Source organism: Biomphalaria glabrata, chromosome 11 (genome assembly GCF_947242115.1).
Source record: "Biomphalaria glabrata chromosome 11, xgBioGlab47.1, whole genome shotgun sequence".
In the NCBI taxonomy this organism is placed as follows: Eukaryota; Metazoa; Mollusca; class Gastropoda; family Planorbidae; genus Biomphalaria; species Biomphalaria glabrata.
Window position 1 is genome coordinate 14062590 of NC_074721.1, and position 16532 is coordinate 14079121.

Genomic DNA, 16532 nt, shown 5'->3' on the forward strand with positions numbered 1-16532 from the left:
AAATTATCATTGTCATCGAAACTATCAGGAAAAATAATACATTAAAGCTACCGGGGTATATATAATCTTTATGTAGGTCGGATCTAACTAAATTTGGAGGCGATGTGGCTGAGCAGTAAAGTGCTTGGCTAGTGAACCGGGGGTCCCGGGTTCAAATCCTGGTGAAGACAGATTTTTTATTTTTTATTAATTAAAGGTTCTTTGCATTGCTCAGTAGACAATTATTTGGTATGCTTGTAAACAACATTTATACAAGACTTAAAAGTTAAAACATCACTATGTATTATTACCATGTCTAAAATCACAAACATGATCAAATGATAAACTGATGGACTGTTTATTCGAATAATACAAAAAGACTCTTGCCCAATGTCATATATAAAAAAAAAAAAGGGCAATATAAAAATTCTATAAAACTGTTTAAGACTCTGAGTTAGGTCAGCAATAATAGTTACTGGTACATTAAATTTATTTCTTGCAGAGATATGAAGCAAATGACTAGCACTAATGTCAATTTGGATAATGCAAGAGGTTGGCTTTGATGTGTAGTTTATGGTGATCACTTTAATTAAAATGGCACTTCTGTCCCAAGTGATGTTACAAGTCTAATCTATTATATATCTTTGACTCTGTCGTAATACTTTTTAACTAGCAAAACTTGTTAGTTAGGTAAGTGCAACAAAGCAAAAACATAATGTTTGTTGAAACTTAAAATAAACAACCACAACAGAAGTTATGCTTATTAAAATCTTGATCTAAGAAATCATTATTAAGAACAAGAATTTTACTAGTAGAAAAACATTGCACAATGACAGAATAATTGTTTACATTATATGATACTCTGTATAGACATTCAGGTAATATTTTTAAAACAGCTCTTTTAGTAATATAAGAGAACTATTTCAATACATTAAATTTTTTAGTACATATAATATCAACTTCTTACAAAACTTAACATGACGACATTCACTGTCATTGGAAAGCATGAAATCAGCATATAGAAAATAAAATACTTGCATTCAATCAAGTTCACTCTTAAGACTGTCTTTCACACTTTTCAATTTCATTCATTGTCCAAAATAAAGGTCAATTAAAATGGCTTCCACTCCAGTAAAACATCCATACAATGTCATTCATGTGTCAATACATTTATCCTTTGTTATGTCTGTTGCCATCTCCTCGCCTGTGTTCTGAAAAAGAACAACAACAAAAAATGGGCTCAATTTAGACCAATGTTTACAAAAATGAATTATAAAATACAAAGCAATTTGTTTCTTAGACAATCTCAGATGTGTATATGTGGGCTTTGAAAGGTTCTTTGGACGTATACGAAAAGTGTTATGATACTGTGTTCATTTAACTCCAACTGGACTGTGCTCTGGTCATGGGATGCATTCCTCTTCTAATTTCCAGTTAGTGGTAATGAAGTGAATTTTATTGATCTCATTCTCTATCCTAATTGTAATGCACCAAGCCTATCACACCAACACTATTTAACAACTTTGAATTCCCAAACAACTTGAAATCCTCATTACAAAACAGAAAATATAAATTTAAAAATGTCTGTATTGTTAACTAAACTGAATTCTCAATTTTGTGCTAAAACATTTAAAAGTTGCACAATTCTAATATTTCTCCTGTATGTACATACCCTATATTGAAAATAATTGAATTGAATCATGAGTGGTAAAGTGATTTGATTTTGAACCGAGCGTCTCAAGTTGGAATCCTAGTGAAAACTGGGACTTTGAACTTAGAGACTTTTAGGATGTCCCTTAGTCCACCCACCTTAATTATAAGGATAGATAGTAAGTCCTATTTAGTCCTTGTGATGGCCTCATGGCACTCATGAACTGTCAGCCACAGAAATAGATGAGCTTTACATCATCAGCCCCAAAGAACAAAAATACTGATAGACTGAAATATTCATCTTGAAACACAGTCAATAAAATAGAAGCACATAAGACAAAAATGTCTCCAAGTCAGAATTTCATTGTTAATTCCATAAAGTATACAAACCATCTTTAAACTCATCCATGGCTCTAGCCCTGGCCAATAGCTCTGAATCATCTCTGTCTTGTTTTTCTTCCTTCTCAGCTTCTTCATTCTCTCTATCCTGTGCATCTTTTTCAGGATTCATGGCCCACTCTTGTAAGCTATGGCTGTGGAAAATATACAAAGACATTATGCAGAAAATAAAAGAAAGTGGAGAGAGAGAGGAAAGAGAGATAGAATATAACCTTGCAGTACCAAGGAAGTCAGAAGTTGTCCTAGCCAAGGGGATAATGAGAATAAGTTCCCTTTATCTTTAGAATAATCCTAAACAGCATGTATCTAAGATTGCCTCAGTCAACCAAATTCTGCTCCAGTAACTTAGATATTTACTACACCAGAATAATAGTCTAGTCCCTAGACTTAACTTCACCCTATGCCTGTGTCGTAAGAGTCATACCTCCCCCCCCTTTTCTTACTATCTTTCTATAGCTCTAGATCTAATAAAGTTGTTTTTTTTTTCTCTTTTCAATCAAGCTCTCATTGTCTCTACAAATGGAAATAAAACATGATTTTTAATAAAATTTTGACTTTTTAGAGTCCAAATCAGCTAAAACAACAATCAACTTCAGGCTTATTACAAGCCTATGTGCCTGATTCAATTTTATTGCAATTTTTTTTTCTGAAACTTTTTGTCATAATTTCAAACTAATTCAATAAACACTTGCAGTTATGAAGGCAGCCATTTTTAATGGTTAATATAAAAGTTTCATCTCATTTGTTACCAATTTTTAGATTTGACGCAATTGTTCTGCATGGAGCGAAAAATTCCTGCTTTATGGGGTCTACAAGTTATATGCATTTTAAGGAATTCCCAGAAAAGTGAGTTCCCAGTCAAGTGGACTTAACATTGGCTATGGTGATGTAACTTTAAAGTAATGAGTTGCATGTGGATACTAGGCACTGGTCAGTCTAGTAGGGCAAAATTCAGTATTCAACATTGATGAAAATTCAGGAGTAAAGCCCCACAGACATTGGAACTGTTAACAACAATATTCTTTCTGCCAGTTACAGAAACTGAGTTGGCGCTGAATGAAATGCATAGCATAGAATGTCCCCCCCCCCCATTTTAAAGAGGAAATTCTGTTGTTGCTGAAGAGCAGCTGTGGGTTTGGGTGCATCCAGGTGTCATAGCTAGCACGGATTACTAGACATAAATTAGATAACATGCAATGTGCTCTTGTCATTTCAAATGAGGTCTAAACAATCTGCAAATAAGGATAGAAACTGTTTGGCCAGCATAAGGTATAAAAAAAATCCCAGATAGAAAGAATGTAAAATCTCCACATAATGATTTCCTATGTCAGCACCAAGACAACAGAAAATATCAAACAATAATTTATATCTGTATAATTGGAAAGATCTGGAGTATATCCATAATGAGGACTATCAGAACATGTATCATACTTTTTGGTGCAAAGAAAACTTTCCTGTATTCTAACAATGTCCCACTCAATGTGGAAATGAAAAGATGTCTGAAAATATTCTTTGTATGACAATTCACAATAAGGAATATTTTTTACTTTAATGTATTAAACCATTCTCAGATCAAAACAGAAAGAATAATGTATTCAATTGGTAAATAGTTCTTCAAGCTTACTGAGAACTTGATTACAGTCACTTACCCCCCTTGAACTGATTCGGACAGTGTTCCTTCCTTGACTTTTTGATCATAGAACTCATCAATGGTCATAGTTGGAAAAGCTGGGTAGCCTAAACCAAATACTTGTTTCTGAAGCTCATTTTTGGTCAGAATAAATGGTCTCAAGGGCTACACAGATATTAGAACAGCAACAAACATTTTAAAATCATTTTTAAAATTACCTATCATATATTAAGTATCAATAGCATCTTTATTTGAATAGTATAAAACATTAACAATAATTTAATCAGTGATCAAACAACTGAGCAGAGGGAGGACTATTATTTTTATACAGATTTTTATAAAAAAAAAATAATTTATATGACAAATAGTGATTCATTGGTAATGTTACTGTTATTGTGATAACTGTTAACTAACAGTCAAACAGAAAAAAGCTACCTAGAATGCTCTTATCCTATCCTGGTCAATACAAAAACATCCATAAAACCCAAATAAAAATTATTTGAATAGCAGCAGAATTCAACAGTGCATCTACCCACTAATAATGATCACGTATTATTAAATCTCTTCAATTAATTTTGTCTAGTTATGCTTATTTCATTTTTATGAATTGTATTTCTATTGCCTTGCTGCTTTCACCCTGAAAGAAAAATGAGATTCAACAGGATAAGTCAACATTAGAAAGTTTTTTTATATGGCTGGCTGGTTGTGAGGCAAGTACTTTGGACTGATGGTCTCAAGTTCAAACCCTACCCGCGACCATTCCCTGCCATCCTGCATGTAGTATGGGTTCAGGAAGTTATTAATTTCATTTCTGAATAAATATCCCAAAGTTTTAAAAAAAAAAAACTACATAAATTGCAATTGTAATGCTTTACCTTTTTCTTGTGCACAGGGTTCTCTGTATGTTGGAACACACCCTTGGTCATTTCACTTTTATGCTTTAACATCTGCAGTTCCAAATTACAGTTATCTATCTCATCAATAGCAGTTGCAGCCCAATGTTTCAACTGAGTTAAGTAAAACTCTCTCTGTTCATACAATGAAAAAAAAGGGTTGAAATTTCTATTAATCATTTGGACAACAACAAAAAACTCAAGGAGAAATACCATATTATAAATATGAAAGACCGAAATAAAAAAAAAATATATGTCAAATTTATAAGTACACTTATTTCAATCAAGACTACAAAGAAACATTTGAAATTTGCTAAAAAATGTTTAGTTATCTACAATACTGTTTGCAATATGTCTGCATTATTCAGTTTAGTCACATAACAAGAAAATACAAAAAAAAATACTTTTTAAAAAAACAAAGCTTATATTAAGCATTGCTGTATCAGTCAGTTTGGATCAGTCATGTAATTAAATTTGTTATAGATCTAGACTAACAATAAAAAAGCATTTATACAAAAGTTTTTAAAGGGGAAACGACCTGAATTCGAACTCATGGCTCAAGCCTTTTCAGGCTTCTCAAGCCAACACAGTAACCACTCTGCTAGTGGAGAGCCTATAAACATGAAAGATTGCATAGTTAACTATTGTTTCTATAGTCCTGTCCTATTTTTCATGTTGTGTTGACTAAGACTAAAAATGATAACATATAAATGCAAGCTGCATTAAACTTTCAACAAACATTCTTATTAGAAAAAGACATTAACCAACCAGTCGATGACCTCTGGAATTTCATTAAAAACCATCCTAAAAGCATCATAGAAAATCATATACCAACTAAATGCACATCAAACAAAATAAATAAATGCTGGTTTAATAATAGACTAAAGAAGCTTTGTAAACAGAAGGAAAACCTATATAGAAAATTTAAAGAAACTAATGCAGAAAGAGTTTACAAAAAGTATACTAAAATTAAACACTTAACCCAAAAAGTAAGCAGACAGCTGCAGAGTGAATACATAAACAATGTAATATCTAAAGATAACAACAAAAACCTATGGTCATACATTAAGTCTAAGAAAATGGAAACAACAGGCGTAGCGCCATTAAAAGATGAACATAACATAATACATAACGATAATGAAACTAAAGCAAACATTCTAAACAAATACTTTGCATCAGCATTCTCAGCCCCAGGAGACAAAGACATATTACTGAATTTGAACCAAGTAGACAACATAGAAGATATAGTAGTACAAGAAAATGGAATTCAAAAACTATTAGCCAACACCAAACCAAATAAAGCTTCTGGACCTGATGGTATTCCAGCTAGATTACTCAAAGAACTAAGTAATGAGCTAGCCCCAGTGTTCAAAATACTCTTTCAGGCTTCACTTAACCAGGGCAGAGTACCAAAGGACTGGAAAGAAGCTAATGTCACCCCCCTATTTAAAAAAGAAGAAAAATCTGACCCAGGAAACTACAGACCTGTATCACTTACCAGCATCACATGTAAAATCCTAGAACACATAATATGTAGCAACATCATAAACCACTTAGACAAACATAATGTCCTCACACCATACCAACATGGCTTTAGGAAATATAGATCATGTGAAACACAACTAATAGGACTAATTGATGATTTTTCAAAAGGTTTAGATAATAGTGAACAAATAGATGCTATCTTACTAGATTTTTCTAAGGCTTTTGACAAAGTTCACCACCATAGTTTACTTAAAAAATTAAAATATTTCGGCATTAATGGTCCACTGCATCAGTGGATTAAAGACTTTCTGATAGGGAGAGAACAAACTGTAATAATAAATGGTTCTAAATCAACACCGATAACAGTAAACTCAGGTGTACCTCAAGGAACAGTCTTGGGTCCACTACTATTTTTAATTTACATAAATGATTTACCAAATTGCATTAGTTCAGGAACAAAAGTCAGATTATTTGCAGACGATTGCATAATATATAGAACAATAAAAACAACACAAGACACAGATATTTTACAAAGAGAATTAGATGAATTACAGAAATGGGAATCAAATTGGAGCATGTCTTTCCACCCAGAAAAATGTCAGTTGTTAAGAGTAACAAAAAAACTAAAACAAATTAATTCCACTTATCTTATTCATGGCAAACCAGTAACACAGACTAAAAACGCAAAATACCTAGGTGTTATAATAAATGAAAAACTGTCATGGAATCCACATATTGATGAAACTACAAAAAAATCAAACAAAGCATTAGGATTTATTAAAAGAAATTTCTATAAATCAAATAAGAACATAAAACTAAAATGTTATTTAACCTTGGTTAGGCCAATAATAGAATATGCATCCTCTGTTTGGGACCCCTCAACTCAAGAAAACATTAAGAAACTAGAACAGACACAAAATAGAGCAGTGCAATTCATAACAAACGAATATTCACATTTGACTAGAGTAACACCTTTAGTAAAATCACTAAATTTAGAAAGCCTTCAGGACAGAAGGCTCAAAAGTAAAGTAGCAATAATACATAAAACACTGAACCATAATCTTCAAATACAAAAACAAAATTTAATAAAATACTCTGAAAGACACAAAGATAAAGGCACATTCCTCGTCCCATATGCTAGGACAAATTTGTACAAATACTCCTTCTTCCCTAGTGCTATTAGAGCATGGAATGGGTTGCCTGAGCTAGCCAGGAAAACCAGTGACTTGGCAGAATTTAAGTCATTGGTTAATATGCATGACTAAATGCATGACGCGTAGGACGTAATCATCTTCTTTTTTGAAGTAACGTCTGTATTATATAAGATAAGAAGATAAGATAAAGGGGACTAATTCAGCTTATATCACCACTTCAGTCAAATACAAATTCTCTCCTTGATTGAGATACCAAACAAAATAATTAATTACGAACAGTTAATGAACTAATTGGTAAATTTTTTTTATTGATTTTTGTGTTATAAGGTAAAAGAAATAATTGTGCATAATTTCAGTATGAATATTTTCGGACATAGTCTTTTAAGATTCACAAAGTTTAACCCTGGAAAGTCAATGCAATGATCATAACTCAGATTGCAGGACATTGCCACCAGCACACTCTTTGTAAATACTTTTGGGTTACGGCTAAGCATCAACCACAGATGTAAAGTAAAGAAGTACGTGGCACTCTAGAAATTAACATAGTGGCAGAAAATATTTGAAAAGAAAAAAAACAAAATGCATTTTGCCAAATGTTATAGAAAAATCTTCAAAATAAAAGATTTCCCTAGCAGCCACATTATGTAAACTTTGCCACTCCCTTGAAACAACTTACTTTCACCTCCTCGTCAACATGCTCTCTCTCTATTAAAACTTTCAGCTCCGACATTTTTTTCTCCATGGCTTTCTTCTCTTTAAATCTTTGTATTTTATTGTTTCTGTGAGCTGACATGGCATTAACATCCTGACGTGTTCGACTGTAAGAAAGTTGGATATTTAGAATAGAACAATTAAAATATTTGCATGTCATGTAAAAATTTACACACAAAAAAAAATGAATGAGATATTTCTAAAAAGATGTGACAAGAAATGATAAATAGGAATAATTCTTTTTTTTTTTTAACTATATTTCACTCTAACCTTTTTTAACCTCAAGACAAGTGCTAATAGAAAACTCATAAATTAAAAGTATTCTTTTTTTTGGAAAGGGTGGTTGAAGCGAGAACACCCCAAGCCTATTATTTTATTGTGAGTTAACTTCAATTGTTTTCTTTTAAAAAAAGCAAAAGTTGGCATGTTTAAAAAAAAAATACTAACAATTATGTCAGTTACTAAGAGCTTTGTATTTCAACTTTATTGCCACGGTGATGCTGTCATTTATTTCCTTTAAATATTTAACAATCCACTAATTTTCTTTCTGTTGCTAGACTAGACAAGCAATGTATAAGATATAAACTTGTATTTCAGATAAAACAAAACAAAAAATGTCTCCAATATAAAATAACTATTACAAATAAAAGGCCCCACTTTTTTAATTACTTAAAATTAGCTTCAATGGTGTATGAGTTTTTCAAACAAGCACAGACCTGCCACACAAAGTTTATAAAGAAAAGTAGGTAGTGTGTCATTTTAAACAAATCTTTCACTAACTGTTTCATTAAGGTCAACAATCGAGTTCATAATTTGTTGTAGTAGTAGCAATCTTAGATTTTTAAAAAAGTTTGTTAACATTTTGATTTAATGGGATTGTTTTAAACCATATTTGTTTATATTCAAGAAAGAGAGAGGAGAAAGAGAGAGTTATTCAAGAAAAATTAGAGAAGAAAGTTTTTCCATTAAGAGATAGTCTGCATTGAACTACGATATTGTTAAGATCTTCTCTACCAGGCCTTCTGCTAACACTACTTAACAACACAACAGCACATCTAACACAAGAACTTGACAACAAGAGCTTCAAGTAACAAAGTGGTGTTTTAATTACAAATACATCGACAGCCAATTCAACACAATTGGCTACATCAAATTCAAATGCTTTCTTGAACTTAACAGAACTGCCTAATTTAACGTTACTAGTCTCTCTAGCTCGTACAGCTACATTTTTGAGGACTCAAAGGAACCACAAGTTCTTACTGCTTTGCTGTCCTGGACTCAACTGTCTCTGTAAACACACTGTCTCTCGACTGTGAAGGCTCTTGATCACATGACCACAACACAGGTCATACTTGCGTGAACTAGCAGTACTGTCCCTTGTCTATCGACAGCCATTGACCCGTGTGATTGGCCTGAGTCATGTGTATCAGTAGGCCACACACACATTAACCCTTTCAGTCCGCCACTAGAGTTACAACAATATTAACTATTTTTGTTTGCATTGATCTGATGATCCACATGAAGTAAATCTGTTCAATAAACTTTGTATTAACTATCTAAATGAGTTGAGTCTCCTAGGAGAGTGTGCTATTGTTCCACTGTTAGATATTAAGATGTTCCAGTCTGACTGAGCTAGGGTTGGGAGTTGCTCACAAGTGATCTAACTATCTAGACAATAAAATTTACAGACATTTAGGGCAACGACTATATAAATATATATACTGTTTATGACAGGGATACAAAGTCTTTTTGCAATGGCTTTTGGTTTTTCCTAAAGGGTTTCTTAGAGTGCATAAATTGACAGATGGATTATCACTTTTCAGTAACTTCTTTTAAATCTGCATTTCAATGTTAGCTGCATATAGGTATTTTGCTGCTAAGCCCTGAGCTTACTTGTAAGAAGCTGGTACAGAATCTTCAGAGTCTTCATTTTCCTCTTCAGGTAAATGATACTCATCATTGATGACATTGTATGACTTGAGAAGTTTCAGGTAGTCAGAGTAGTGTAACTGCAAGAGAGATGTTCACTTTTACAAAATTAATTAAGCTGATTTCAAATGAATAAAATTGCACAAACAATCTTTGTTTTCCCAAGCAAATATCAAGTACCCATTACAGTATTTAAAAAAGTACCTTAAAACTATTATAAAAGATCTAGTCTCTAATAACAGCGTCTGCTCAATCATCAGGATCAACAATCATTGTAAGCATTTTCATTTCAATAAAATCTTATCCAAGTCATGATGCTTTTATTAAAGTTGAGATTGGTTAGAAAAAAAAAAATAAAAAATCAATATCATTCTAATCACAATATCTTCAGAAAAAAACATAAATGCAAAAAGGCAGTCACAAATGTACAACAAACATGTATAATAAAATTAATAGATTATGAAAATGGAAAAGAAAGTGTTTTTAGAATTAATTAGTTCAGTTCACAATTAAGACAGCTAATTTTAATTATGTAAGATACTGACAAAGAATGAACCTCATTCAACAATCATAAATAAACACCCATGAGTCATGAGCTTCCCTATCTATTCTATACAACTTAGGACCTAATTCAAATCAAAAAAAGGATAACATGTGAGGGTATTTTTCAACTTTTTATCAATGGTCATCACATGACCACTCATGTTGCTGAATGAGGTCAATTAAGGCGAGTAGATGAAATATTTAGTCACATAAAAAATGAAGAAAATATGGGTATGCACAATAGAAAAGGCTAGCCTAATGAAACTTCTTTAACGTCTGCCTCAATCTAACTTCGTACAAAATCTAATCTGTTCAAGATTAAATGAAAAAGCTGGATTCCTTCATTAAAACTTTTCCCTCACACATTACATTCAAACAATGTGTAAATGTCTCTTTGTTTTTAAAAAAATAAATTATATTTGCAGAACTAGAATTACCGTTTATGAATGAACAAACCATAATTAGTAGAAAATAAAGCATTTATCAAACAATACTGGAAACTTTGAATTAATACTATTAGTTTGGAACACCAAGTTGATTACTTACTTTGGATTGTTTGACAGCCATTTCTCTAGGTAGATGTATGTTCAAGCCAATGAAGTAGCCAAGAAATGCAGACAATAACATGTATCTAACAAAGAAAAATCAATTGTTATTGACAGCTAATGGTGAATAAAACAAATCAATAACAATCTTCAAACAGGACTCAAATCATGGGCCTATGGCTGAGCAGAGTCCATAGCAGTGATATAGGTCCCAAGCCAGCATCTGACACTATTATCTAAATTTCCAAAAAGAATCTTGGAAATCAGAACAGTTCACTAGACCTGTTTTCACCACCCTGTGGCCACTTGGTTGTATGTTTGTGGTTCAAGTCTTTTTTACAATATTAGTTAAATAACAAATATTTCTTTTGTGTACTTATTTCCATTTTTTTTATATTTCCAATGGAAACCAATGTGGCCAATAGTCAATAAAGTTGTGACAAAAACAATGACTAAACTTTCTTTACTTTACACAACTTTTATTAGATACCCAATCAGGATGGATTAATTCATGGAATTCAAATTTTTTATTTTAAATCCAAGCCTTCATTGCCATTTGGAAATGTAAGGCTGGCCAGCAATCGACCCATGTGAAAATAGCATTGAAAACTCTTAAAATCCTTGTTTAAAAAAAACATTCTAAACTGCAAGTTTTATTAGTTTTTTTTTTTAATTTGTTTGTTATATTGCCCTTTCTTCATATGTGTATCAGTTTTAATCTATATTCTCATATTCCAATGATCTTGTACTTTTCATTACCCTAAACTTTGACAGGTTAAGGGCAACAAGCCAAATTTTAACACTATTTGTATGTGAATGTTGGATGCTGAATGCTGATGCTGAAAGAAGAATTCTAGCCTTTGAGAATGAATGCTTCAAAAAACTGCTGGGCATCATATAATATGAAAAGAAAACAAATATTATGTTGCACTTCTCACCCTAACCCTCTGAGGTCTCTGACTCAACAAATGGAGGAACTCCTCCATACTAAGAAGAGATGGATGCTAAGCTGGTTCAGTCCTAAGACACTATTCACTGTCAAAAATTATTATTCAAGGTAAAGAAAAGCTGGCTGGACAATGTGAAAGAATTGGCTGGGAAGAGTGAGGGGAATCGGTTATGCAAACCATCACAGCACCTCTACAATGTAAGTCAAGAGACTGACACTGAGATGATGATGAGATGAAATTAGACAGTCGTGTAAAAGCTACTGACAAGATAAGGAAAAGCTAACTCTCAAAAGAGACTTAAAAATCAGAAAATCTGAGCCATTTGTCTATTTACTTTTGAAGGCTGTGTACATGACTCTGACAATGAAAATGTAATTTAAATAATAATTTGATGGTTTCATTCATTTTTCAAATTTCTAAAAAATTTACATACTTGATTTCATTGGACGAAATCTCTTCTATGTCTTCATTTCTGCTAAACAGTTCTAAGCTGTTAACCATTCTAATTGCCTTTTCTGCCATTTTAATTCCTTCTTTAATTTTCACCTACAAACAAAAATTCACAAATTCAAAACACATCACACCTGAAATCTAAGTATAAAGTATGTTTAAAATGGGTTTAATGAATCAATTATTCATTTGTAATATCCGCCTATTTCTCAATTGTTTAGTAACATGATATACAACTGCTTAAAATAAATGCTGAAAATTTGTAAATTGTCATTGGGCTCTCCTATCTTCTTTCTGTGGAAATGTAGTGTCTGGAAGAAAGTTTCCATGATGTTTTAAAGCACTTAATTACAACTCAAATCAAGTCAGGATATAAACTCAAGTCCATTCGATAGTTGACCAAGTGTTTTATGACACTCAGATACACCCAGCACTTATAAGAAATTTTTCATCAAACTCCACTCAAATCCTCTCTTGCAAAAGTTAAACCCTTCTGTTGTGCATAATCCATATATGTCCTCAAACAGATTAAGAGTTGTTGCCTTCCCGTGCCTGCAGAGTTGGAATGCAGCATGTCTGTGGCAGTCAATACAAATATAAGGTACAATTTCCAATTTCTCCCCGCAGCGGGGGCATAGTGAGTTGAAGTTTGGTCTGAACATGCAAAATATGAACAAACAGGACAGTGGCCCTTCCTGAACTATCCTATAATAGCTTGTTCAGGCCTAGGCAGCCTCCACTACAGGGAGTGGTCAGGGCCTCTCATGTTCTCCAAGACTCTCAGGCTTTTTAGGACTTGTTCCAGAACTCAAACCCTTTTTCCATTTCTATTGTAATAGTAAAATATTTGAGTGATTGTGAGTGAGTGATTTTAACTTAGATGCTAAGCATCATTTATATTCAATTAAATATATGTCAAATTCAGAAGAGTATAAAAAGGAGATTCAATAAGACTATATGACAATTGGAAAGGTGACAGCATGAAAAATCTAAGCCAAGTAATATGTATGTAATGAGAAACTCAAAAAAAAAACACAATAATGTCTTTTATTATTATTATTGGTCTATTGCAGTGATCTTTAGATGGGCTTTTACATAATTACATTTTGTAGTTTCAACAGCATTTTAAAATAAATGCATTAATTTAATAGATCAATGTAATCTTTCACTTAACTGCCATCCTGATTGAATTGTCTACTTTACAAGGATTGCTAATTCAATTGATTTTAAATCAAAGTAACAAAAAACATAAGCATTTTCAATCAAATTTTAATCAAGCGTTTTAAAATTATCTAGAAAATAGCTTATCATATCATCAGTTGTGACGAAATTATTAACACCTATATGTTAATTTTTCAATCATTTCATATTAATGACTTAATTCTTGAATATAAACTTTTTTATTTGAACTTTCATTAACCTATTTGCAACAGGTTCCCGACATAAAACTTTTATGTTTAACAATTTTTTTTAATTCAGTCATACCTGAACTTTATCAGATGCCATTGATTCATCTGTTTTATCCAAATAGCAGTGTAAATTGTAACAATGGTCAAAACATTCTGGCAGAGTTAATTCAGTGTCTCCATCCGAGTCATCTAACGAAATGGAAGAAGCTGCCATTTTTTTAAGTATCTCTGTTAAAACTCTAGTTTTGTAAAATTCCCTTTTACAAATGAATTTTTGTATGCAACCTGGTAAAAGAAAAAGAAATAATGCATATGCTTAATAATAATAATAATCTTTATTGTCCATATGGAAATTTGTCTTACAATTGTGCATTACACCGAACAAAAAACATTATAACTATAAGAAACCAAAGTGTACATTCACATGAGACTCACTCATAATTTACATGTGACAAAGTTTATATCAGATTGTTCCTATTTAATGATTTGATTGCCAGGGGAACAAAAGAGTGTTTGTGTCTGTTTTTCTTTGCTGTGTCATGTATCTCTTTTGTGATGGTAAAATCACAAAATCCTGACACAAAGGGTAATTCTTTATTTCGAGGATCTTGTTAGCTTTTTTATAGATGTTTGTCTCAAACAACTGCCCAAATGGGGTTTGTTTTTTGCCAATGATTTTACCAGCAGCATTTAGGATTCTATAAAGTTTATTTTTATTTTTAATGCTCAGATTGCCATGTACAGGCAGTGATATTGAAACTTAAAATATTGCAGATGTGAGCGTGATAAAACATAGCCAAGGCCTTTTCGCTAACATTAAACGAGGACAGTAATAAAAAATCTTTGCTGCCCATTTTTGCTGATATAATCAGTATTTGCAGTAAAATATAACATTAAAGAGAAACGAAAAAAAAAGATAACATCACAAAAAAATCTATAATTTCAGTATAATGTTAGGATAAGGCCTACTATTAATATAGAAAATATTACTATATATAGGGTTCGGTTATTTATTTGAAGATACCCAAAATTTTGGGAGGGGAGTAAAAAAAATGCTCTAAATATTTTGCAAAATAATAATCCACTCTGTAGATTACACAGACAAACAAACCCCAAAAAACATCTTTCAGACTAATTCGAAAAAATGAATGGAAACACTAGCACAAAATGATAAGCCACATTTTGTAATGGACAAAATTAAAACCACACAACATAAACAATCATAATGACTTTAAGTGACTAGAGCATTTTATCAGAAATACCACAAGGAACAATCTTAGGTCCACTACTATTTTTAATTTACATAAATGATTTACCAAATTGCATTAGTTCAGGAACAAAAGTCAAATTATTTGCAGACGATTGCATAATATATAGAATAATAAAAACAACACAAGATACAGAAATTTTACAAAGAGAATTAGTTGAATTACAGAAATGGGAATCAAATTGGAGCATATCTTTCCACCCAGAAAAATGTAAGTTGTTTAGAGTAACAAAAAAATTTAAGCAAATTAATTCCACTTATCTTATTCATGGTAAAACAGTAACACAGACTAAAAACGCAAAATACCTAGGTGTTATAATAAATGAAAAACTGTCATGGAATCCCCATATTGAAGAAACTATCAAAAAATCAAGCAAAGCTTGACTTATTATGACTACTCTAGACTAATTCCAGAGTCTAGTCACTAGTCATCTAGTCTAGACTCTACTCATTTGACTACTCTCTAGTCTCTAGCGTAGTCTAGAGTCACTCTAGAGTCTAGACAAGACACTTAAAATTTAAAATTAAAATAATTTAGTCAGTCTAATTCTAGCTAGAGACACTACACTAGGGTAGAATCTTAGTAGACTTAGTCTAGACTTCTATACTCATACTGTCTATAGACTATAGACTAATATTGTAATATAACTAATTATGATTATATTTATTATATTATTATTATCTTAGACTTAGACTAGAGACTGTCTTAGAGTTAAAGTTGTTTATTGTAACTATTGTTAGACTCAGTCACACTACAATCACTACAGTCTTACTCAGTACTACAGTGATATATTAATATTTTATAACTTATTATAACAGATAAACAGTAACAGTGTCAGTGTCTCAGACTCAGTCTCAGTGTCACTCACTTTACTCAGGAATCTTCAATCTACTAATCTAGATCTAGGGTCAATACATCTAATTAAATCTAATTACCTAGATCAAGATAAATCAGTAGATCTAGTCTATATATAGAGAGAGATTTTATATAGATCTAGATTCAAAATTAGAACTAATCTAGGAGTCTTCCACGTCTAGATATCTAAATCGACAACTTCGACTCGGTTTGTTTTCACTTTTCACAAAATTTAGTCAAGCTTTTTACAAATACTGATTGGAATATAAAAACTACGATCTATTCACTACATGTGTAAAAAAAATTTGCATAATTTAGCAAAACAAAAGAAACATTTTTTTAGTCAATATAAAGATCAAAATATATATCTAGTTTATATTATAGATTCTATAATTTAAAAAATTATATATCTTATCTTATATAGCCTATTACTTTTATTACAGGCATTACTTGAGAAAAGAAGATAATTAGGTCATTTCATCACACTAATCACAGCTTTAGTTCTGAAATTAATTTTTTTTTAATTAAAAAAAAAAGTATTCAGCGGGGAAAAGGGGGATTTAAATGTAAGATGTGCACTTGCCGAAGAGAGGCGCCGAAAACGAAAATAATGTTCTATAGCCAGATGCACGGTTGTTCTGGGCGAGTGTCATATCAATGTCTCACCTACGAATACAGGCCT

The 16532-nt window shown here is 31.8% G+C and overlaps 1 protein-coding gene across 1 annotated transcript; it reads right to left on the reverse strand.

The window, feature by feature from the left end:
• Nucleotides 1-316: 316 nt before the first annotated feature.
• LOC106054845 (immunoglobulin-binding protein 1-like) lies at nucleotides 317-16088 on the reverse strand. The gene is made up of 10 exons (XM_056003708.1): nucleotides 15931-16088; nucleotides 13804-14012; nucleotides 12302-12414; nucleotides 10920-11004; nucleotides 9795-9910; nucleotides 7867-8008; nucleotides 4534-4686; nucleotides 3678-3823; nucleotides 2020-2162; nucleotides 317-1190 (listed from the first exon to the last, which is right to left on the reverse strand). Exons 2-10 carry the CDS (start codon nucleotides 13939-13941, stop codon nucleotides 1150-1152), a joined length of 1077 nt encoding a protein of 358 aa, XP_055859683.1. The 5' UTR covers nucleotides 13942-14012; nucleotides 15931-16088; the 3' UTR covers nucleotides 317-1149.
• Between the last annotated feature and the right edge of the window lie 444 nt (nucleotides 16089-16532).